A 23,806-nucleotide genomic window follows, 5' to 3' on the forward strand; every position below is an offset into this window, starting at 1 on the left:
GGGCCACAGTAATGTGTAAAGGCTGTGATTTTACGGTTTTAGACCAGGGCTACTTCAGCGGGTGTAACCGATTTTTCCTCTCTTTTCTTCATCCTATTTGTGTTTATGCTCATATATGAGCCATGGTTTTCAAAACCTGACGGTTACGTTTTACCCTAGAATTACTTTTTGGCCAAAAACCGATCAACGAACCGTTAATTCGGGTGTTCGAACCGTTCAACGGTTTTTTGTTATTTTTCATTTTTTGGTCAGAACTAATCACTCATTCAATTCGAACGGTTGAACTGTTCAACCTGAGAACCAAACCCTTAAACAGTTGTGATGAGGGCAGATTTTTCCCTCCAATGACATTGTGACACATGGCACCTCAGAACAACTAAATGACACCCGGAACCACTCAGGCAACAACTTGCCAAGTTAATGGTGTTCAGCCTGGCGGCCTGGCACAGGCGCGACCTGGCGGTCTGGCACATGCGCCGACCTGGCGACTTGCAAGATGTGCTCGCCGACGAATTCGGCATGCATATCCAAACACTCCCACGATCCTTGGAAGTTGGCCCATGTGCCGAACGATCTGGAGGGTGGTCAACGTGCATGGCGGTTACCTCCAGGAATCTCGGACCAGTTAGACACAACCTCCTAGAGATCTCGGGGGCGGTACATGAGCAAGGCCTATATAAAGGCACTAACCCCAATGACAAAGGGGTAAGTGAGCAAGCAAGCAAGTAAGCAAATTCTAGCTCTCATACTGTGTGATTTTTAGCTCGCAGTTTACTATGAGAGTATTGACTTAAGCATCGGAGCGACCTCGCCGGGTTAGTCACCCCAGGTCCTCTGACATTTGGCTCCATGAAGGTCGCTAAAAAGCAACGAAGCTCATCAATTCAGCTCGCCACCTAGTCAACCCAGCACCTCACAAGCAGCTCGGCATCTGGTCAACCCAGCACCTCACAGGCAGCCCGACACCTCCTAGGCAGCTCGGCACCTGGTCAACCCAGCACCTCACAAGCAACCCGACACCTTCCAGGCAGCTCGGCACCTGGTCAACCCAGCACCTCACAGGCAACTCGGCACTTGGTCAGCCTAACACCTCATAGGCAGCCCGACACCTCCCAGGCAACTTGCCACCTAATCAACTCGGAACTTTATAGGCAGCTCGGCACTATAGTCAGCTCGCCACCTAGCCTACCCAGCTCGACTCAGCTCAACAGCCAAAGTTCACTTCGGCCCGAATCATCGGCCACTTGGAAGCAGACCAAATAACGAAGTACTTAGCTAAAAAATCGAACATAAAACCTGACATGTATTAAAAATATCTCCCATAAATAACAAGAAAGATATTCCCAATGCATGCCTGTAGGCTCAATTTGAAAGGAGTACAAATACAAATATATAGAACATAAAACCTTACATTTTATATGCATTTATACTATACATATTTGTATCTGTGCTCGTTTCAAACTGAGCTGTAATGTCCTTTGAGTATGGATGTGAAAACAGTTTGTGCCTTTGTGGATAGCACTGTAGGAGATCCGAGGCTGTAGATGTGACAGTTGTTTATGCCTCATGGGACTACTGAAATTTAGAAGTTATCAAACACTATGGTCCATCTCAGCTATTTTTCTTACATATTGCAGCCTGGTAGATGGAATGTAACTTCATGCCACCCTTCTGGTAAGAGATCGGATTTTTCTTCACAAAAATGTTCCTCACACCCACCGCACATCCTTACAGCTGCACATCGGAAACATCTCTGTACTTGGATGCTTATATTCATGGAGATATGTTCTCAATGCTCTGCTACAAGGGCCCCACACCCAAAATGAAAGCTCCCCCCTTGTACAGGCAGATATTGTACTTGTGTGGAACCCAACCCGGCCCAATAAGTGATGTCACATTCTCTCCAAAAGTTGCTTTCGGAATCTTCAACACAATTCCAATGATATAATTGGAAATATCTGTGTTAAATATACAATATTTTGAATTTTTGATGCATGGTCCCATTTGAAAATTAAAATAGAAGTTAGGTCTATCAATGGGCCGGGCAGACCTGACAGAACTGAATAACCCAATTATATAGAGCTTGAGTTTGCATTACCTGATCCAATTATAATTTGGTTGGATTGGTTTCGGTTGCTCCAAACTGATCAAGACATATTTTTCTCGTGATATATTTCTATTATAATCATATAATATGATATTATTGATACCCAATTATTGTAAACTTAAAATTAGTAGGTTTATTGTCAAAAGAAATGTTGGTTTAATGGTCCATAACATTTTACACTGTTTTGGGCTTGGGCCTTCTGGCCAAGCCCATTTAAATTTAGACAAGATCCCAATCGGTCCCACTCAAATTGCACCCCTACCAATTATACTGAGTGGATTTCTTTCTTGTCTTCAAGAAGTGGAAAATCTCATGAGAAATCAAAACACCATCTGCAATTGTACGGCCATGAATGAATGCATTTTGAAAGTTGTCAACAAGTAAATGCATGCATGGTTTGAATCGATTAACTATGCATTTAGCTAAGGTTTTTATAAATGGTATTAGTTAAACTAATTGGTCTGAAAGTCATTCATGGATGAAGGGGAGTGTGTATTCATGGTTTGAATCGATTAACTATGCATTTATGTTATATGTTTAAAAAAATTCAATTAAAAAATTGGTATGATGTTAATCCACATTGCCCTTTTTAGAACTATGAAGTAACCATCATTGCAATATATGTTGGGCTCATACTGTAACTTAGGGGTGTTCTCAATTTGATTTAGTTCACTTTAAAATAAGGGTAAATTTTTTAAACTATCCTTATGGTTTAGTTAATTAACTAATTATATTTTTACTATTTAAAAATTGACTGATGCTACCCTTACTGTTTCTGAAATTGATTAACTCTACCCTTTGGAGTTCAGATGCTATCGCACCCATCAACTATAAACAACAGATCAGATGCTGTTTAGGCATACTAATCGACCACCAGTAAAAAACAACTATTTTCAACTATTCTCTCTCCAATAGTTTCTACTCTACCCACCCATCGCTGGGTGGAGTTATAGGGTAGTGTCGTAGCAACTGTTGTGGAACTGCTATGGCTCCTATAGGAGCGAGACCTGAAGAAATGGAGACTCCGTCGCTAATGTCATAATATTCACTGGACACAGACCGCTTTCTATTCTTTTTCGTCATGTCACCATCGGAAGCCAAAGACGTGGTTGGACTCTTAAGTATGCCACCGACAGACATGGCGATGGTGGGCACAGTACTGGTACCTGTAGCAGGTATGATGGTGGGTTCAGTGTGTTTGAGGAGCCACCGAATGGTCTCACCGTCGGACTTGTGACCAAGTTCTCTTGTGAGCTGAAAGATTCTCGCTGTGTAGGTTGCAGACATCCAGATCCTATGCCCCCGACCTTCAACTTTGGTATGCCAGTCCTTCGTAGAAGCCCTTCTCCTAGTAACCATAGAGGGAAGAGAGAGGTCAGAGGAGAAAGGGTGTGTCGAGTCAAGAGGAAGGGGATAAGGGTAGCATTAGGTTTTAAAAAATTTTAAATGTCACATGGTGTCACGTGTTTATGGATTTTGATAGAATATTAACGGATGCTAATGGTAAAGATAGAGTTAATCAATTATTTCTTAAAAATAACATTAGTCAATTTTCAAAATGTAAGAATAAACTTAGTCAATTAACTAAACGATAAAGGTAGTTTAAGAAAATTACCCTTAAAATAAATCTTACATGAATCAAATTGAACCGAATTGAACTCAAATAGGTTCAACTCGATTTTAAATTGATTAATTTGGATAATTGAAATACACATATATGTTAAATGTATAGTTAAAATATATAAACATTTATAAAATAAAATAAATATAATATAATAATATTAACATATATTTAATATTAATCTATATATTTATGATAAAAACATTTATTTTGGTTAATTCGAGTTTCAGTTTGAGTTTGGTTTTTAAATTATCAAACCAAACCAAAACAACAACTATATTCGATTTGGTTTTTGGTTCTGTAACCCCTGTAAATGTAGCCAGATTCAGGCATCTCGTATGTATTGCTCAACTGATTGATTACTAATGAAGTAATGATATATTTCTATGAGCGGAAAAAAAATCAATTAATTGTAACCCGATTCAATCTGACATGACCCCGTGAACAACTATGCTTTTAATCCCAATAAAATAAATATAATCTCCACCGACACCCGTTGGCTCCGCTTGTTAAAATGCGCATTATGCAATCCCACTCACACAAACCTACAGGCTACAGCTACATCCTGCAAGTTATGCAAGCTAGAAAACCCGGTCGTGGTGGGATTCGATCCCAAGTCTCCGCTATAACTAGTTAGACAGCTGCTAAGTAGTGTTAACCGGCATCCTTCAAAGCTTTTATGCTCTCCTGGCAGGCTGGCACGCGCTTCATTCAATTCCCCTGTTCCCATTCCTAGTGCTTCTCTCTCTATTTACCATATAAAGAGAGAGAGAGAGAGAGTAACTGGATCAAATAAAAAAAAGCTAGTATTTTGATAACTGTGAGAGTTTATGTCAGGATTCGGGATTCTAATGGTTGTAGACAGCTCCTACGCTTTGTGAGAGAGAGAGAGAGTGTGTGCGTGTGTGTCTGCATTTGTCGGAAAAAAACATAGATCTAGATCCGGCTGCGAGGAGCTCTAGATCCCGAATACGGTTTCTTTGATTCTCGGTCTCAGGTAGCTTCCAAGTTCTAACCAGTTCTTGCATTGATGCCGCCTTCTTATTTGACCGATCCATTTGATGTCTTGCTCAAAAATTTTAGATTGTTTAAGCATGCTTTTTCTCGAGACTTCACTGTGACTTCTGTCTGGATTTTTACGGAATTGGTATTGTGTTGCATTCCCTCCACTTCCTTTTAATTGGATTAGAATGACTTATCAGTAAAAGCATCGATCTATTTTACTGGTTTGTGCTGCTTTCAGTTTCCATTTAATGTTATTTTTTTTTCTAGGAACTATGTTGTTCTGGCTTGATTTTCTTAGTTTTAGCTTTCATTCCTTTTCTCCGAACTTTGATCTGGTTTACACATGCCGAAATTGATTTTGTTACTATGACTCAGCTCTAATTTGTGGTGCACTGTTTTGGATCTGACGCAATTGAATTTTATCAAGTTCTATATAAACGCAATGCGATTATTGTCATCAATTATCTCATACTTTAAATTCCTATCCTGTATTTGCTTTTTTGAACTTCCGGGCTGTTCTTCCGAAATTTATATTACAATTTCCTCATTAATATCTTCTGCACTGTTAATTTTACGCGTAATTTCGTTTTTATCTGATATTCATATTATTTGATTCTCATGTTTCCTGTCTTGTATCCATGTAAAATTTGGAAAATCTCCATGTGTTTTATCGACTAGAAAGTTGATCTAATACTAATTATTGCCTTTTCTTTTGTTCACCTCTTTTTGTCAGTGCAAAGTCTTGTGAAAGATCATTTTTTTTTTTTAATCCAGTAGCCATGTCAAGGAGGCCAGTGAACCCCTCTAGGCGCATTGCAGACAATGGCAGTGCTCCATTTGCAAACTCATTGCATCAGAAATCACGCTCTTCACCCCTACTATCGGTTGGGTTGGTCGTTGTGGTATTTCTCATTTTCTAATCAAACTCCTTCCCTTTATTGTAAGATCATTCTTTAGAGTCTCTTATAGATTATTGACTTCTTCATAGCGTCACAGCAAAGTAACACTACACTTTCTCATTGTTTGCCTTTTTATTAACTGTTACTGCCCACAATGAAAAGAATTCACATACTGACTAAGCTCAGAAGATCAAATCTTGATAACATTTGTTTTGAAATTTCAGGGTGCACTCCTTCTTATTGGATATTCTTATAGTCACTCAGGTTTGTATTATGCTTTGCATATCCCTTGTTCAAAAAATTTTATAAGATGAACTTTGATATACTGTGTTCCATTGGCAAATGATGGGAAAGTTTTATGTCCCATAAAACACTGTTGTTGGTTGTCTTTTTACTATGTTTGAGAACATGATTTCTTCTTTCTTATTTTTAGCAGTTCTATTATTTGTTTCTGCCATGCATTTGATAAACTTTTGAAGTTTTATCACCGCAGGTGGATTTGGTGGCAATATAGAAGCTGTTAGTAAGATGGAAGGTATCTGTCCTTACTTTTTTCCTTTTCTTTTCTCTTCTTCTTTTTTCCTTTACCTTTTTCCCTATCATGGGTGTTCATGCATTTAGTAAATTTCACGTTCTTTATTTGATAACCACTCCTTATTTGTTTCTTGATTGATCCCTGGTGGTTACTGGTTAATGATGTGGTCACTGACTGAACATCCTTTTCTTTTCATTGAATAATCTGTTTGACACATCTTTTTCTAGATTTTCACCAACAATTTGAGAATGCTTTTTGTTTATTAGCATATCAGGAGACCTTTGATTTCCAACTTGCCATCTTTTTCCTTTCACTGTGGTACTGTTGTTATCATTCTCTCTTTATCAGTTGAATCATTTGCATTGGAAAAACTTCTACATTATAACATCCTTGATAGTTCCATTTCCCACCTAGTGAGCTTGTATGCTATATATATCTTAGATGAGGCCATCGTCACTACAAGTTTTTGGCATTGAACTACAACCTGATCCTTGTTCAAAATCATGAAATTTCAAAACCTTTTGAAAACTTCTTAGAAATACTAGAAGTTCCAAGCATGACAATCAAAACTATGAAATACTAAATATTTAGAAATTGCACTAAATGGAAACAAAAAATTTAAAGCTTTGCAATTACATTGAGAGTTAAAATATGACACCACCCCTTCCTCCATTTGCCTTTACAAGGCAGGGGCTCGAGGATTCTGCCTTGACCTTTTTGGTGGGCTATGACCAGTGCTCACTATTAAGCTTGTTTTTGTTCATCCTTCCAATTCCAGTAGAAAATATAGTTGATGCAAAAATATAGACTACATAATCAGTTATCTTAGCTCATGCTTAACACTCTTTAAAAAGAGAAGCAAAATGTTTTGCAAAACAGTGAGCAGAAGGTTGATTGTACAATCAAAATCAATGACTAATATTGATTTACCACGTAACACTTTTAATAGAACTTTCTGTTTGTTCTTCCTAGAAATGTGAATTTCCGCTTCTCATTTTATATCCTGAAGAAGCCTCTCCATAAACTGCAATTGGCTTCCCTTTGACCCCTTAGAATTGTCCAAAGCTGTACTGTTTTCTGATAAATTTACAAAAGAGTGAACAATTTATTTAGTAGATGATCTAATAGATGTACTATTATGTTCTTATATAGTGAGAATATTAACATATTTCATGGAAAAAATAAAATTCAGGATCTGCAGCTTGGATTACGTGGGGATTTCTGTATAAACTAAATTTTGTTCATGTTAACTGTTTGTGGTTAGATAAAAAAGTAAGGTATTCAATTCCATATGTACATGGACAAAGTTGAATGCCTCTATGGGACACCCCCCTTTTCTTTGTACTTGTTTTTGTGGTTATCCTAGAGTCAGCTGAAAATGTTTATCTATGCCTATATTTGTAGGTGACTACTCGTGCACGTCAGAGGTCCAGAGAGCCATACCTATGCTGAGTAAAGCATATGGTGACAGCATGCATAAAGTTTTGCATGTAGGCCCTGATACTTGTTCTGTAATCTCTAAATTGTTAAAAGAAGAGGATACTGAAGCCTGGGGTGTGGAACCATATGACTTAGAAGATCCTGACAGTACCTGCAAGAGTCTTGTGCGGAAGGGCATTGTGCGTGTGGCTGATATCAAGTTTTCCCTCCCCTACAGGGCAAAATCCTTTTCTCTTGTTATTGTATCAGATGCACTGGATTACTTGTCTCCGAGGTACCTTAACAAGACTCTTCCAGATCTGGCAAGGATGGCTGTGGACGGTCTTGTTATTTTTGCTGGTAATTTTCCTGAATACATTTATGTCACCTCACTTGCTGTAAAAAACTCAGAATGATGTATGCTGCATTAAAATGAACTTCTAAAACTGATGAATAATTCTCAGAAAACACTAATTGTTATGAACCTTTTCACCATTTTCTAGTGCCACTTGCACTTTGATAAATGAATATATAATTTCACTGTCCTTGTAGTGGATTTTTTTAAGTGAGATGACTGACCAAAGTGTTTTTCTTTGTCTTATCATCAAAGCGAGCAAAGTAAAGCTTGCTAATATGAATAAACTTTATCTTGTTAACAAGCAAAGAGAAAAAGGAAAAGAACATCTTCTGGTTGTTTGTTATTGTTGTTTCCTTGTCTGCCTATTTCTTTTAATTGTCCCAGAATAATTAGTTGATTTGTGCATGTCAAGCTATAAAGAACCATCTTCTTATATCTAAAAATGGGCATGGATGGATTAAAATGTTTTTGATTCCTAGGAACTTCCTAGAAAAAGATGGAACTCATTGTGTATGCATTCAAATATGGTAGAGAATCAAGTGGAGAAATGGGATAGATATTGCAAAACTGTTGCTCAAGAACGCATGGAGTGCAGTGCCCTCCTATGAGGACTTATGAGAGGCTCTCTTTGTTCTTGTCCTGTTCTACTTGATTAGACTTAGCATTTCTATTAGTTATTTTATTGTTTTCATCCAAGAAATAATAGAAAAATAAGAGGAGGAGAGGAGAAGAGAAAAAAGTGTTTAGGGAGCCAAAAGAATAGGCTGGTGGCGCCCTTTCTTCTATTTACAATAGGGTGACAAAAATAAAAAGGATGAATTACAATAATGCCCCTGGTGGCACATTAATAAAAAACAAATAAAAGAGAATGTTGACAATACAAAAGCAACAAGTAAATGATAGCATACTAATAGTAAACTAACAACACTCCCCCTTAAGTTGGTTGTATATGTCAATCATGCCCAACTTGTCACATAGTTCGTTGTGCCGCAAACATAGAAGTCCTTTTGTGAGAACATCAGCAAGTTGCTCCTTGGTGTTAAACATTTGAAGTACAGATTTCACCCTTTTCAAGCTTTTCTCTGATGAAGTGCTTGTCTACCTCAATGTGCTTTGTCCTATCATGAAGGACAGAGTTAGTCGCAATGCTTATGACTGCCTTATTAACACAATAAAGGGACATAGGGATGTCAACATTAAACTTAAGCTTCCCTAACAGATTCTTCAACCAAAGTACTTCAGCCACCCCATGCGCCATAGCCCTATACTCAATCTCGGCACTCTTAACCTTGCAACCACACTTTGTTTCTTACTTCTCCATGTCACCAAATTTTCACCCACAAAATTATAGTACCTACTAGTGGATTTTCTATCATCCACAACACCTGCCCAATCCACATCTATATAAACTTTCACTTTCAGATGGTTGTGTTTACTGAATAGCAAACAAGTCCCTAGATACTTCTTCGAATATTTGAGAATCCTCTCAGTAACCTCTAAGTGTAGTACTTTAAGGGAATGCATGGATTGACTCAAAACCCCAACATAAGAAATATTAGGGTGTATCATAGAAAGGTATAATAGTCTTCTAACTAATTTTTGAAACGGTTTTACATCTTCCAAAGGTTCTCCATCACAATCACCTAGTCTATGATTAACATCAAATAGGGGTAGCAGTTGACTATGCACCTTATTTGCTTGTATTTTGCAAGAGATCTAAGATTTATTTTCTTTGAGAGACAAAGATACCTTTTTGTGGCTAAGAACTCCTTCAACTTTTGTATCTTAGAGCTTTAGTTACAACCTGCCCCTGATACCTCTTAACAAAGAGAGTGTGATTAGGCTAGCACTATCTGAACCCTACTTTCTGAACTTCCATATGAAATTTACTAAACAAGCTCTAGGAGAGTATTATAAGCCATATAGGGACTTCCTCAACCTATACACCTTATTTTCATTGCCTTTGGCACAAAAACCAAGTGGTTGAACCATATACACTTCCTCTTCCAGATCACTTTCAAGAAAGTGTTTTTAACATCAAGTTGGTGCAACTCTCAGTCCAAATTGACAAGCAATGATAAAAGGACCCAAATAGAATTCATCTTTATTATCGGGGCAAATGTCTCATTATAGTCAACACAATATACTTGAGTGTACCCCTTAGCTACTAGCCTTGCTTTGTACCTTTCTATTGTCTCACCTACCTTGTGCTTCACTATGAACACCCATTTACACCCTACTGAGTTTTTCCCTTTTGGAAGGTCCACCATCTTCCAAGTATGACTCTTATGGAGGGCATTAATCTCCTTCAAAGCATCTATCCATTTAGGGTATGTCAAGGTCTTTGCCACACTTTTGGGTATGGGGGTACTATCAATAGCAGACAAGAAGGCACAATAAGGGGGAGGAATATGGTCATATGACATATAATGGGTGACGGGGTGTTCAGGAGTGCATGACTTGACACCTTTTCTTTGGGCAATAGGAATGTTTAGGTCATCCACGCAGTCATCAACTAAAAAGGGGGACAAAGGAATCAATGGGAACAAGGATACATGGTTCAATTGGATTTACCTTTTGGGATTTTGACAGTGTTGGTTGCTCAACATCTGGAAACTCTACTTCTTTAGAACACTACTGATCTCTATGGCGCATACGCAAGAAAACATGAAAAGGAGTAGGATCTGGATTGGAAGGAAGATGGACCTGGCGAGCTTGCTTCCCCTCCATACAACTCTCCCCTTGAGGAGTAGTGTAGAATGGTTCTAACTCAAAGAAAGAAACATCGATAGAGACAAAGTACTTACGGCTAGCAAGATCAAAGCATTGGTAACCCTTTTGAGAAGAGGGGTACCCAAGGAAGATACATAGGATAACTAAAGGTCCAACTTACCACGAGAAGAAGACAAATCATGAACAAAATCTCGACAACCAAAAACTCTCATAGGAATGGTGAATAAAGGGATTGAGAGAACAAAAGTTGATGGCAGGCTTTATAGTCTAATACTCCGGAGGGCATGCAATTGATTACATATGTAGTAGTAAGCACGTCATCCATCCAAAAATGTTTAGGTACATTCATGTGTAATATCATCTCGCATGCTACTTCAAAGAGGTGGTTTTTTTCTTTCTGCAACACTATTCTGTTGTGGTGTTTTTGCACATAAACTTCGATGGGATGATTCATGGGATGCAAAAAAACTCATTTAGGTCACCATGGAAGTATTCTTTTGCATTATCTTATTGGAATATCTGAATCTCAACATGGAACTAAATAAACACTATCCACTGGAAATCCTTTACCATTTTTGGAACTTCATCAGTTCATCTCTAGTGAGCATGGGAAATAGCCACGTAGAGTGGGAATAATCATCAACCAATGTAATAAAGTACTTATAACCCCCCTCCAATATTATAGTGGTAGGTCCCACACATCTGAATGTACAATATGGAAAGGGAAATTTGATCTTTTATTACTTGAATGAAAAACAGTTCTACATTGCTTGCTTAACCGACACATTTGACATTGAAATTCGGACACTAGATATGACTTGGATAAAAGAGGAGACAAATAATTCAAAGGACACATGACCCAGGTGGTTATGCCATGAAAACACCTGACTCTTATTTGATTGACTCAACTATTGACTCTGAGGTTGATGCTAAGAAACCAGCCTTGCTTTCAAGAATGTAGAGACCATATGCCATACTTTCTCTACCAATCGTCCTCCTGAAGGTTAAATCCTAGTAAACACAAGAGCCAGGAAAGAAGGTTATACTACAACTCAAGGGATTTGTAATACTACTAATAGAAAGCAAATTAAGAGGCTTTAGGTATGTGCAGCACATTACTAAGTTTAAGGCCATGGGGAAGAGATATATTGATCCTTGACCTATAATGGAAGAGAATGATCCATCTACAAGACCCACTTTATCTGTCCCAGACAAATGGTTATAAGACAAGAAAATATTGGGTTTACCAATCATGTGGTTGGAGGCCCCTAAATCAATAATCTAGGGGGAATCTGTGGCAATGGATGTAGGGAAGGCAAAAGCAACATTACGTGATGGACGCAAATGAAATAGGGGTACCAGTAGTTGTACTGTCCATTTGACGTAAGGCCCTACCATATGATTCTAGATGATCATGAAAGGAGTTAAAGATATCCTCCTTGGGGTCAAAACTAGTATGATGCACCTGAGTTGTACTAGTAGGCACACTAGTAGTCTGACTATCTTGAGCTACCATATTAGCTGCACTATACTTCTGGCCCTACATCGTGCTTTGCTCTTGGTTTTTTACTACCTACTTAGGCTTCCCAATGAGAACCCAATAAGTATCATGTGTATGTTTCAAACGCCTACAATGAGTACGTCGTAACTTGTCCTTATCATCATTCTTCTTGGTATCACTCTCCTTCATAACATTATTGCCACTTTTTTGCAACCAAAGCCATTTGTTGTCCCCCCTCAGTTGTAACCATCACACTCTGTCTACTTTCCGTAGACTGGACCAGGGCATACACTTACTTGGATTGAAGGCAGCTCACTACCCCCCAAAATCTGAACTCTAAGGGGCTCATACACAAGGTTTAGCCCCAACAAGAAGGCAAAAGCCTGTTGCTGAGAGACTTTCTTATATGCCTTGGCATCATCATCATGCTTCCACTCAATAGTCCAGTAGTGGTCTAACTCCTTCCACATTGAGGTAAGAGCTGAATACGACGCTGAGAAACTACAATCCCTATGTTTACAAGTGGAGACTTAGCCTATAATTGATAAATCTTGGCGTAATGCTTTTGTTCAGAATATTGTTTTGGCATGTTCCCATATCTCATTAGCAGTGTCTGCCCACATAAAATTCTTCCTCACATCAGGTTCCATGGTTATAAGAAGGCAAGACATCACCATACTATTCTCCTGATCCCCACCTATCATGTTCAAAAGTTCCATTCTTAGGTTCTTTTACCTTCCCATTAACATATCCTGTTTTTTCTCTTGCAGTTACACAGAACTTTATACCCTTAGACCACTCCAGATAATTCAGGCCATTCAAGGGGGCAATCGACATAGGGAAAATCATGTTATTAGACCTTACACTAGTTGTTCCCCATGATGCTGTAACCCCAGAAGAAGCAGAGTCATTGGTGGCCATTTGAACAACACCAAAATGCAAAAAAAGTAAAGATCTGAAAAATATAACTGGTCACAACTCATCCCCAACACCTGCAATCACAAATAGGGGAGCAAAACTTCAACTGAACTACTCAAAAGAGTCAATCAAACTGATGAAACTAGACAACCACAGCTGTACAGTACTAGATCTTCAAGCTTTAATGGCTTTCAGTCCACATACACCAAGTTTTAACTATTCTCAGACTCAGTCCACGTACTCTCACTTTTACTGCATCAAACTGTCACCACCTATTCTTCTTGGTGTTACGACCAAGAGAGAACAACAAAGAAGAAAAGAAGTACTGATTTGATCAGGCCGATTAGGGATTCTTCACTCCATAGTCCAAAAAACAGAGAATTCTGGGTAAGAAAGAGATCTGAATGCTTCTACTGCCCAACGATCAGATCTGATACCATGTTTTCATCCAAGAAACAATAGAAAAATAAGAAGAGAGGAGGAGAGGAGAAGAGAAGAACGTGTTTAAGGAGAAAAAGAATAGGCTGGTGGTGCCCTTTCTTCTATTTATAATAGGGTGACAAAAAATAAAAGGGAGGAATTACAATAATGCCCCTGGTGGCACAATCTAATAAAAAAACAATAACAGTAATTGATAGCATACTAACAGTAAACTAAAAGCATTTATATTATTTTTATTATTGATAGGAAGGAAGTGTATGTGGGATGCCAATGTCCAATGCATGTCTGACATGGGGACTTCATCCATTTACAAGAGTTCATGGGCTTTGGGATTTCTAGATGGACCTCGTTGTACATGAATGACAATTTATTGTTATTGAGTTTTATTACCTAACCAAACTTATTTATTTCTATTTGTAGGTTATCCAGGTCAACAAAGAGCTAAAGGTGCAGAGCTCTCCAAATTTGGAAGACCAGTAAGTATCCAATTGCTTCTTTGTGGGGTTTTAGTGTGTAATTTGGTAGTTTGTTTCATTTATTGACATATGTGCCAAATAAACCATTGCACCATTAATATGACGATGGAATGTTATACCCTTAAGATTGGAGACCAAGAGAGAAATCAATGTGACCTTTTTCTGTACCTTGGTTCAACAATTCATAACATGAGAGAGATTGAGGAGGATATCACCTAGCATAGGATGGGGAAAATGGAGAGGGTGCGTCAGTCTTATGTGATAGGTGAATACCACTTAGATCAAAAGGAAAATTCTATAAAGCATCTTTAAGGCCAACAATACTATATGGAAAGAGTGTTGGACAATCAAGAAGCATGTCCAAAAAAAAGTGTGGCACAAATGCGTACGCTGAGATGGATGATTGGAAAAATTATAGGGTCAGAAATGAAGTCATTCAAAAGAACCTATGAGTATCTCCAATAGGTGATAAAATGAGATAAAATAGACTTAGATGGTTTGATCATATGCATAGAAGACCACCTACAACACCCGTAAGTAGGGGTGGCCACGAGCCGAGCTCTTCATGAGCTACTCAAGCTCGGCTTGGCTTGGTTTCAGCCAAGCCTCAAGCTGAGCTCGAGCCCAATTTACAGGCTCGATTAATAAACAAGACGAGCCCGAGCCTAATAGAGCTAGGCTCGTGAGGCTCGCAAGCCGAGCTCAAATATATATATATATATATATATATATATTATATTATAATTCTTAAATTTTTAAATACCAAATAAAAAATATTTTTTATTTTTATAAAACATTTTTTCTCAAATCGAGATCGAGCTTGAGATCGGCTCGAGCTCAAGGTTCTAGCTCGAGCTCAATCCTTGTACTACCTTGGCGAGCCGAGCTCGAGCCTCGTACTAGTCGAATCGGTTCAGCTCGAACCCACCCCTACCCATAAGAAAAGTGATTAGTTGCAAGTTGAAGGGACTAGAAGGACTAGGAGTAGACTATAAAGGACATGGGTCAAAATAGTAAGAAATGATTTAAGCGCTCATAATTTAACAATATATATAACATTAAACTAGTGTTTTAAAAGGCGTGGGAGGTGTACGCCTCCAAGTGAGGCACTCCCAAAACGCCCTGAGGCGTATGCCAAAGGCACTAACACCTCTGAGGCATACGCCTCTTGCGCTTTTCTCATGAGGCGTGCTAGAGGCGTGCTAGAGGCGTATGCCTCTTGCGCCTCATGCACATTTGATATGAAAATACAGGAAAAAAAAAGAAAAAGGAAAGGATAGGAAAGGAAAGGAAAGGAAGAAAAGTAAGGGAAGGGAAAAAAAGATAAAGGGAAAGAAAATGGTTTGCTCCCTATCCCTTCGGCTGGGGGGCTTCGCCCCCCAGACCCCCCCTCCCCCTTTTCATATCAGCCCAATCTGATATGAAAACACTGTTATGCATCTTTATTCTTCTTAATATAAAAGATTTTTATTAAAAATAAAGAAAAAATGAGATCCCCCCTTCCTTTTAAGGAGGCTTATGCCTCTTGCGTTCTGAATTACGCCTTACGCCTCTGCGTTTTAAAACACTGCATTAAACCAATACTTGTTATTAGCCTAGTACTTGCTTTATCTAGGTTATCCCACTTTCTGGCTGCTTTTTGCTCCCCTCATATGGCACCAGAAGTTTCCCTATCCATGTTATGTCAGTCACTGGCTATTGTAAAAACATTTTAGAGGTGCTTATGGTGCATACCCATTACTCGGTGTAATGGTAAAATCTCGGGTTGTCAAGTGTGAGAACGCAAGTTTGAGTCTGAGACTGGCCACTTTGTGCAAAAAAATTGCCAAATGTTAGGACCATATCCAGTCAGCCCCTCCCAAGACCCCAGATAGCTGGGACCAACATTGGGTAATGGCCTTTCTGTATGGTGCATACCACTGCTTTGCATTGCACCAGTCTTTGTACATACTTATGCAATGATGCTTTAGCTTATGAAATTGGACCTTGGTTATAATATTACCTCCAATTTCTAGTCTGTTACATTTCTGGCAATACCTGGAGGATGATGGGCCCCTTGGGGCTGATATGTTGCTGACTGAGAACTCATGTTATGGTGTTTAAATATGACTAGGTATGCATCTGTTTTTCTCAATGCTTCCAGGACATGTTTCCCAGAATAATCAATGAAATCTTGGCCTTCAATTGTGTACCTGGTGTATCTAAGATGTTCTTCAAGTAGTCAAGGTCTCTGTTTACCTTATGGTTCCCATTGGAAAGAAGATGCATGTAGTTGCACCTTATGTACTTTTAGTCTCTCTCATGGTTCATGGGCATCCAGAGAAGTATTGATTTGGTGTATCACAGGCATATATTCATTAACATCATAGGTGTTAAGTCTTAGCAAGAGTATTATAGATATCATTCTTCACTTACTAAATTTCTTCTGCTTTATTTACAACAGAACAATGAGACTCCAAAATTGACATAAGCTGTCTGAAACAGTGACTTCCGAAAACCTGCAGCCATGCAGTAGATGTACCATTTTTTATAGTGTCAGCATGTGCAACTATAATTGTAGTCGTATTCATCAAAAAAAAAACTATAATTGTAGTTGTAATGGTTTAGCCATTAGCAGTGTTTGAGAAGGCATTGGAGCTAAGAAAATACCTGGAAGCATACAGACACTTGAGGTGTACACCTCATATGCTCTTACCTTTTAAGCTAGTTTTATATAATAAAAATATTATACATACAAGTAGAGGCACCATTTTATCATGTTCCCCATTAGATATTAACATAATATAGAGGATAAAAACCCTCCAAATTTGTTTATTCTAATACAATAATAAAATGTTATAAGTAGAGATGGGGGCTTTGATGTCTTTTAATGCATTACAATTAACTTGAATATGAGATTACACAATTGTTTATGATAACATTGTACAATTTATGTGATTAGTTAATTTTGAAATTTTGATTTGCAACTTTGCAAGTGATATATTGATGGCTAATGATACTTGTATAATTATGAATGATGATACTTCATGTAATGGTACTACAATTCTATATTTAAATGTGATAGTTTTGTTATTAGAAATTGAAAATAAAAGAATTTTATTAACTTCTCATAATTTTTTCCTATTTGTATGGGATATTACTATATATTTTATTTAATTTATCCTATTTTAATTATTTATTAATTAAAAAATTCATGCTCCTTGATTCTGGTTTATGCCTCATGCCTTAGTATGGTGAAATGCCTTGTGTCATGCATCCATATTTTAAAATATTTGCCCTTAGTTGTAATGGTTTAGCCCTTATTGAAGATTATACATCCTTCAGGGCATTTAACTCTTATTCAAGTCCATGGCTTTCTAGAAGCTCTCTGATTCCTTCCTGGTTTTGATGATTCATTTGCCTACCATGCACTGGTACAGTAGGGAGTAAAACACTGTTGCTAACAATAGGCATTTATCTGTTTGGTTTCAGTTACAGCCACATATATCCATTCATTAGTTGAATTGCACAGTTTCGCTCATAGATTGTTTGATCAATTGCAATTCTAAAAAGACAATATGACCATTAGAGTATTTTTGTGATTCTAGAGAGAATGTGCTGAGTATGGCTGAGGTTAGGTTTGATACAATTTGGCAATAAGAAAGAATACGTCAATAAGTAGTGTATTGATAAGAGATGGATGAATGGCCAGCTCAGGAGAATAAAATTGGGAAGTATTGCATTCTTAGGAACCTAGGGGTTGCTTCAATAGGTCATAAAATGTGAAGTGTTTATTTAGATAATTTGTCATGTGTATTTAATTTCAATGTTGCCCCATTGAGAATGATGTTTTTTTGGTAAATCCAGTGAGAATGATTTTTGTGCAAGTTATAAGCACAGGACAAGAGCATGATAGAGAAGTATGTGGTTGTGGTAAGATAGGTTTGAGGACCTATTATTTAGCAAAAGATATGGCCATATAGTACAGAGTGGAAGAGAATGGTATCTTGCAGTTTATACAGAGAAAGCACAGACCAGAACAACAGACAGAAGCCTTTACTCTTCCTCCCCCTCTTTGTGACAGTGATCAATGCATTTCTTTTTTATTGGTATTTGCATTCAATTTTTGGTGAGAGGTTTTCCAAATCTGGTTGCCTATTCTGGTTATGGTTTGCTGTTGCAGGTCAAATTCTGATAACAATTTTCAGAAAGTTTGATTATAAAAATGACATTCTAAAATGTTTTCTCTGTGAAGGCAAAATTACGGAGCTCGTCTTGGTGGATACGGTATTTTGTTCAGACTGGACTGGAAGAAAATGAAACTGCCATCAAGAAGTTTGAGCAGGCTGCTGCTAAAAGGTCATACAAACCAAGCTGCCAGGTATTCCACCTTAGTGCATACCGCTGAAATCTCAACATAATGTCTCCACCACCGTGGTTGGAGATTCTTGGTAGAACTAAAACAAAGGAGTTTTCACCCTTAGCTCTGAATTGAAGGGACATCCTCCTGCTGGTAAATCAAGATGGGTGGGTGTGACCATTTCTGATCACTTTATTTTGTCTTCATAAGGTGATAGATATTTATTTATTGAAATTTTCATGAGCTTCAGCATTCTATAAGATGTATTTGCTAAGTTAGGTTTTCCCATTTGTCTGTTGTAACTGCAAAGACTGTTTTCATTCATTGTATGATTTTGCCAAGACTTAAAGTTATATTTTACGAGAAAAGTTTAGTTTCAAGTGAAAAACAGCAATTCTTTGTTTGAACTTATATCCCGCCTATTTGTAGTTTAACTTTCTATAGGGACAAATACCAAAAAAACTCTCCATATGAACTATGGACAGATTATTTATTCGGAGCCTTGTGGAGCTCCAGATAGGTCTCCCCACGGAGTGCGGATTTCCTCTTAACATAATCCTCCTCACACCATCCGCACATTGAAAACTAATGTTTTAAAAACCGACCTGGAGGGTGAACTGTTTTTGCTTCTGGGTTGTGGGTCACCAGTTTGACTGGCCAGGTTGAACGGTTTAGACCGTGCCACATCAGCGCATATATGTACTAAGTATTATATATATTATAACAATAAAAAATGTATAAATATATTTTAGATATATTATATGTATTATTTTATATTTAATTTATGTTTTTAATTCATTTTTTAGTTTTTTATTTATAAAAATATTAAAAATTCAATTTGAGGTAAAAAAGGGTTTTTTTTTGCTAAAATAGCGGGGTAATGCACCTACGGTTTCTTGGGATGCATACATCTCAAAAAGTTACCTAAAATAAAAAAAAAAACATCCCAATTGGACATAAAAAAAGTCATTCCAATTGTGTGCATCGAGTGTGCAACCCACAACTTGGCCATCAGGTCAAATGGTTTTTGACCAAGTCAACAGTTTTTTATTGTTTGGTGGGTTTTAACTGAATTGGACCCAGAATCCTGGCCGGGTGATAGTTTGAATGGTTCGACCAACCGGGTCAATGGTGAATTGAAAACATCTCCTTATTTGTATGTTTTATTCAGGGAGAGAGATTCTCAGTGCACGACTGCAAATGATATGAGGTGGGTGTAAAAATCATTCTGTGAAGAGGGAGTTTGGATCTCCTGCAAGCAAGTAAAAACTCTGCTCACATAGTATCCAATTGCATGAGAATATCTTTCATACATTTATATTCCATTCTTTCATGTATAGAGTTTTTGCTTGCAGAGAATCCCTTTGCATGTGGAAGAAATCCAGATTCCTCCTCACGCTTCTTTTTGCTTCATCTCCCCATTCTTTTATTTTTTTTACTTTTTTAATGGTTTAGCGAATTGTTGTAGCCTTCACAGCAACCAGCCGGAGGCTTTTTTTTTTTTTTTGAAAAATAACCAGCTAGAAACATTTTCAGTCCGATCTGGCCATAACAAGCTACCCTGCCTGTTTGATTGAACCATCCTAATGTTTTTAACAATTGACTAATTCTATCTTTACCATTAGCATCGGCTAATATTCTGTCAAAATCCATACACATGTGAATTGTGACAGCACATGACATTTAAGATTTTTCTAAAACCCAATATTATTCCCATCTCCTTCTTCTCGACGCAGCGGCAAAACACCAGTACCCCTTCCTCCAACCTCTCTCTCTCTCTCTCTCCTTCTTCTTCCACCTTCAGTCAACCCTTTTCACCTTCTTCAAGCTCACAATACCGAACAAAGCTGGCAACAAGCCTTAATGGAGGTTGTTAGATCAAAGTTCTCTTTATTGTTGTTTGTTTCGTTTCTTTCATCTCTCGCAATACCTTAATAGAGGTCGTCAGATCATATGGTATTTGATGAAGGGTGATTTAGCCCGACCTAGTAAAAATGGGACACGTGGACACGACCTGATCAAGAGATGACAACTCAGCCTGACAAGTTCAGTTCACAACAATGAAGCTTGCGTATTCAGTCACATTGGCACAAAGGCCACGGTTTAAGGATCACGTCGGAGCAGAGCCACCTAGATGCAGGCCTCACCTCGACATCGAGGCACCTCGGTATTCAAGCCAGTTCGGAACTAAAAGGCCGAAGTACCAGTTCGGAACCAACAACTCAAATCGACACGTAACCAACTCTAGAGGTCTCTCCAACAACTCCAGAATCCCTCGAGATCACGATAAATTAACAGATCCCGACCTTTCCGGGATCACGATAAGCACTTATCGTCACTCCGTCGGAATCAGAGGAGGAATGAGATAAGCCATACCTGTATGTTGTTCCTTTGGAAGCGGAGTGAACTCCATCTCCACATCCTGGATATCCCGGAACTCTTTCATGTGCCCCACGAATACTCAACTATATAAAGGCTCCAACCCCGATGGCATGAGGTACGTATGATTTATTTGCTCTCTAGCTCTCTACATTCTCAAAGCTATTTCAGCTCGCAATAACTTACTAACTTAAGCATCAGAGTGATCTCGCCGGGCTAACCACCCCGGATTCTTTGATCTTACTTTGCAGATTTAGCTATCTTGCCGTCCCACCGAAAGCCAGATCTCACGACATCATGGAGCCACCGGAGAGTTCTCTTCACTGCTTAGTGGAGGTTGTCAGATCAAATCAGATGGCCCTTAATGGAGGTCAAATCAATCAGGGACTTGAGTCGGTGTTTCCATTTGCACTCTCCTTTTTCTTTTCCTTCTTCTTCCTCTGCCTCCCTTCTCCTCTGTCTATTTTTGGATCAACAAAAATCACCGCACCACTGCAACTTCCAACAGCGGCAATGATTTTCTTCTTCCTCTGCCCCCCTTCTCCTCTATTTTTGGATCGACCAAAATCACCATCGCCACTGCAACTTCCAACAGCAGAGGTGATCTTCTTCCTCCTCCACTCCCTTTCACCTCTGTTTTTGGATCGACCAAAATCACTGCCGCCGCTACAACTTCCAACAGCAGCAGTGATCTTCTTCCTCTGCCCCCCTCCCTTCCCCTCTTCATTCTCCTTCTCCACCTCCCCTACAAGCTGGTAGAGCGATTGGAAGTGTCGGTGGTGGTGCTGATCCGGTGATGGGAGTCCGTACAATCTCATAGCCATCTGATCAAAAGAATCTCAACAACCACGAGAACCAGACCCTCTTCACTACTCACCAGATATTAGAAGCATGGATCTTCGTATCTCAGGAGCTCACCGGAAAACCAGCCCAAGACGAAGCACAGACAGTAGGCAATGTTGAATCCTCGTTCAAGGTCACCTCCACATAACCGACCCCAGAAGCACCACTCGTTCTTGGTTAGTTGAGAAGAGACCCAACTTAGAAAAAGCAGCGGTTGCCGGAAAATTCGAAATAGTGGTCGAGATGTCAATCCTAATGGTGACTCTGGCCATAATGCTCTTCTGGGGTAAACTTCATGCTAGTTTAGTTACGTAAGCATGATTATATTCCATCCCTCGCCTCTGAATGGCTGTAAAGCCCGACATAGTCGCTGGAGAAGGAGCGAATTCTAATAGCATTGATTTCAACTCCGAAGAGTACAAGAAGAAGGTGACCTTAGAGGGGTTGTTGGAAAGAAACCACCGGAGCGGTGTTGGACTTTTCTGACTCAGTCGAGATTATGTTCACATGATCACATCTAACTTCGCTATATTGAGGTTGCCACATTGTCATGGAGTAGCATCTCCCTACTCAAATCCAACTGCCACAACTGTGAAAGGGTTGGTGTGCTCAGATCAGCTGCCACTGGTTGCCACCAGATCCAAATCTACCGTTGTAATTGCAGTGGCGATGATAATGCAAGAGAAGGGATAAAGAGAGAATGAGGGGAGAGTAAAAATGGGATCAAGGGAGATTCAGAAGACAACTTAAAGGCAAAATATGGACGTTTCATTAGTTCTATTACGATTTAACGGTGATGGCAATTGTTAGAAACTGGAGGGGTGGATTAAGACAATAATTAAATAGTAAAGGTACAATTTCTCAATTACCTAAACAATAGGAGTAGTTTAAAATTTTTGCTGAATTAGATTTGAAAGAATCTTTTTTATGATAATATGGGCAGCGCGGCCATCGTTGAAAGGAGCCTTTGCTCTTTTATAAAGGAAGCGAAACTACAAAAGTAAACTCGATTCTATAAGATTCAAGTGGAGTGGAGTTGGAGCCGGGAGGGAGTGTATATGGAAGAAAGGACTTTTTACAAAAAAAAATGACCAAGTTTGGTCAATTGACAATTTTAGTTATGTTTTTAAAATAATAGCAAAGTGAGTGAGTGGGAGGAAACATAAAGTTTTTAGGACAAAATTACCCTTTTGTTAAAAACATAATCCACTGAATCCAAAGAGCATTCATGTTTCATTCGTTCGACTCCATTCATTGATATTGCGGCTGGCTGGAAGCATCTCCAAGTTCAAGTTTGACTCCATCCATTCAAACTGTGGCTGGCTGGAAGCATTGACTTCATCCATTCAAACGATTTCAGATTGGGAAGCATCGATTCCATCTGGCTGGGAAGCACCAACTTAATTGATTCAGCTACGGCTGGTTGGGAAGACTCCATCTTCAAAGCAATATCCCTCTTAAATTGAGTTTGAGTGATATGGGGTCCCATTCTTCATCCAAGTGTGAGTTCAAGCGATTTGGGATCCCATTCTCCTTCCAAGTTCAAGTTCAAGTTCAAGTGATTTGGGGTCACATTCTCCAAGTTCGAGTTTGAAATTTTTTTTTTATCAATAACAATTTCAATAATTTTATTAAAGCACAAGAATAGTTACATGAAGGAGACAAACACTCTTATCTTTCAAAGACAACTTAAGTCCTCAAAAAAAGAAAGGAAAAAAGAAGCAAATTAGTTACAACTTAGCCCAAAACATTACATCTCTTTCTATTCCCTGTTTAGTTATCCCATCAGCTATAGAGTTGGCTATTCTTTTAACCCAACTCATCTTGATTTCCATTTTCCGCACCAGCCACTTGAGTTTTCTTCTCTCATTGTTATACTACCATAATCCACAGTTGTCTTTCCTCAGCCACCCTATGACCACCTTCGAGTCCCCTTCAATTATAAGTTTTCTGATGTCCATTTCCTTAGCTTTTTGAACTCCTTCCATAACTTCCAAGATCTCAGCTCTAAGAGAGTCCCTCACTCCAATTGGACCTGAGAACATGGCTGAAATGACTCTATTCTCATCCCTAAAAACACCCCCAATCCCTGATTGTCCAAGATTCCCCCTACAACTCCCATCAAAGTTTAGTTTTAGAAATCCAGCAGGTGGGGGTGTCCAAGACGCCTCCACAACTGATTTGGACTTCATATAGCTTGCAATCTCATCCCACTTCCTCAACATGTCATCC

The 23,806-nt window shown here is 38.7% G+C and overlaps 1 protein-coding gene and 1 long non-coding RNA gene across 4 annotated transcripts; both read left to right on the top strand.

Annotated features, from left to right (window-relative positions):
- Positions 1-4,407: 4,407 nt before the first annotated feature.
- LOC104591224 (putative pectin methylesterase CGR3) lies at positions 4,408-18,740 on the top strand. 3 transcript variants are annotated; one of them, XM_010250012.3, is made up of 7 exons: positions 4,408-4,725; positions 5,467-5,635; positions 5,857-5,896; positions 6,126-6,167; positions 7,572-7,946; positions 13,958-14,013; positions 18,248-18,740. In XM_010250012.3, exons 2-7 carry the CDS (start codon positions 5,513-5,515, stop codon positions 18,398-18,400), a joined length of 789 nt encoding a protein of 262 aa, XP_010248314.1. In that variant the 5' UTR covers positions 4,408-4,725; positions 5,467-5,512; the 3' UTR covers positions 18,401-18,740. The 3 variants fall into 3 exon arrangements, with proteins under 3 accessions (XP_010248314.1, XP_010248315.1, XP_088745540.1); XM_010250013.3 differs by having other exon boundaries at positions 4,585-4,725; positions 5,508-5,635; XM_088889414.1 differs by lacking the exon at positions 4,408-4,725 and adding an exon at positions 4,762-4,875.
- Positions 18,741-19,495: 755 nt separating this feature from the next.
- On the top strand, positions 19,496-22,478 carry LOC109114262 (uncharacterized). Its single transcript, XR_016077233.1, has 3 exons — positions 19,496-19,634; positions 20,301-20,849; positions 20,983-22,478. It is a non-coding gene; the product is annotated as an uncharacterized LOC109114262 (long non-coding RNA).
- Positions 22,479-23,806: the final 1,328 nt, after the last annotated feature.

The sequence above is a fragment of the Nelumbo nucifera genome, chromosome 6 (assembly GCF_055504915.1).
Source record: "Nelumbo nucifera cultivar China Antique chromosome 6, China Antique-T2T, whole genome shotgun sequence".
NCBI classification, from domain to species: domain Eukaryota; kingdom Viridiplantae; phylum Streptophyta; class Magnoliopsida; order Proteales; family Nelumbonaceae; genus Nelumbo; species Nelumbo nucifera.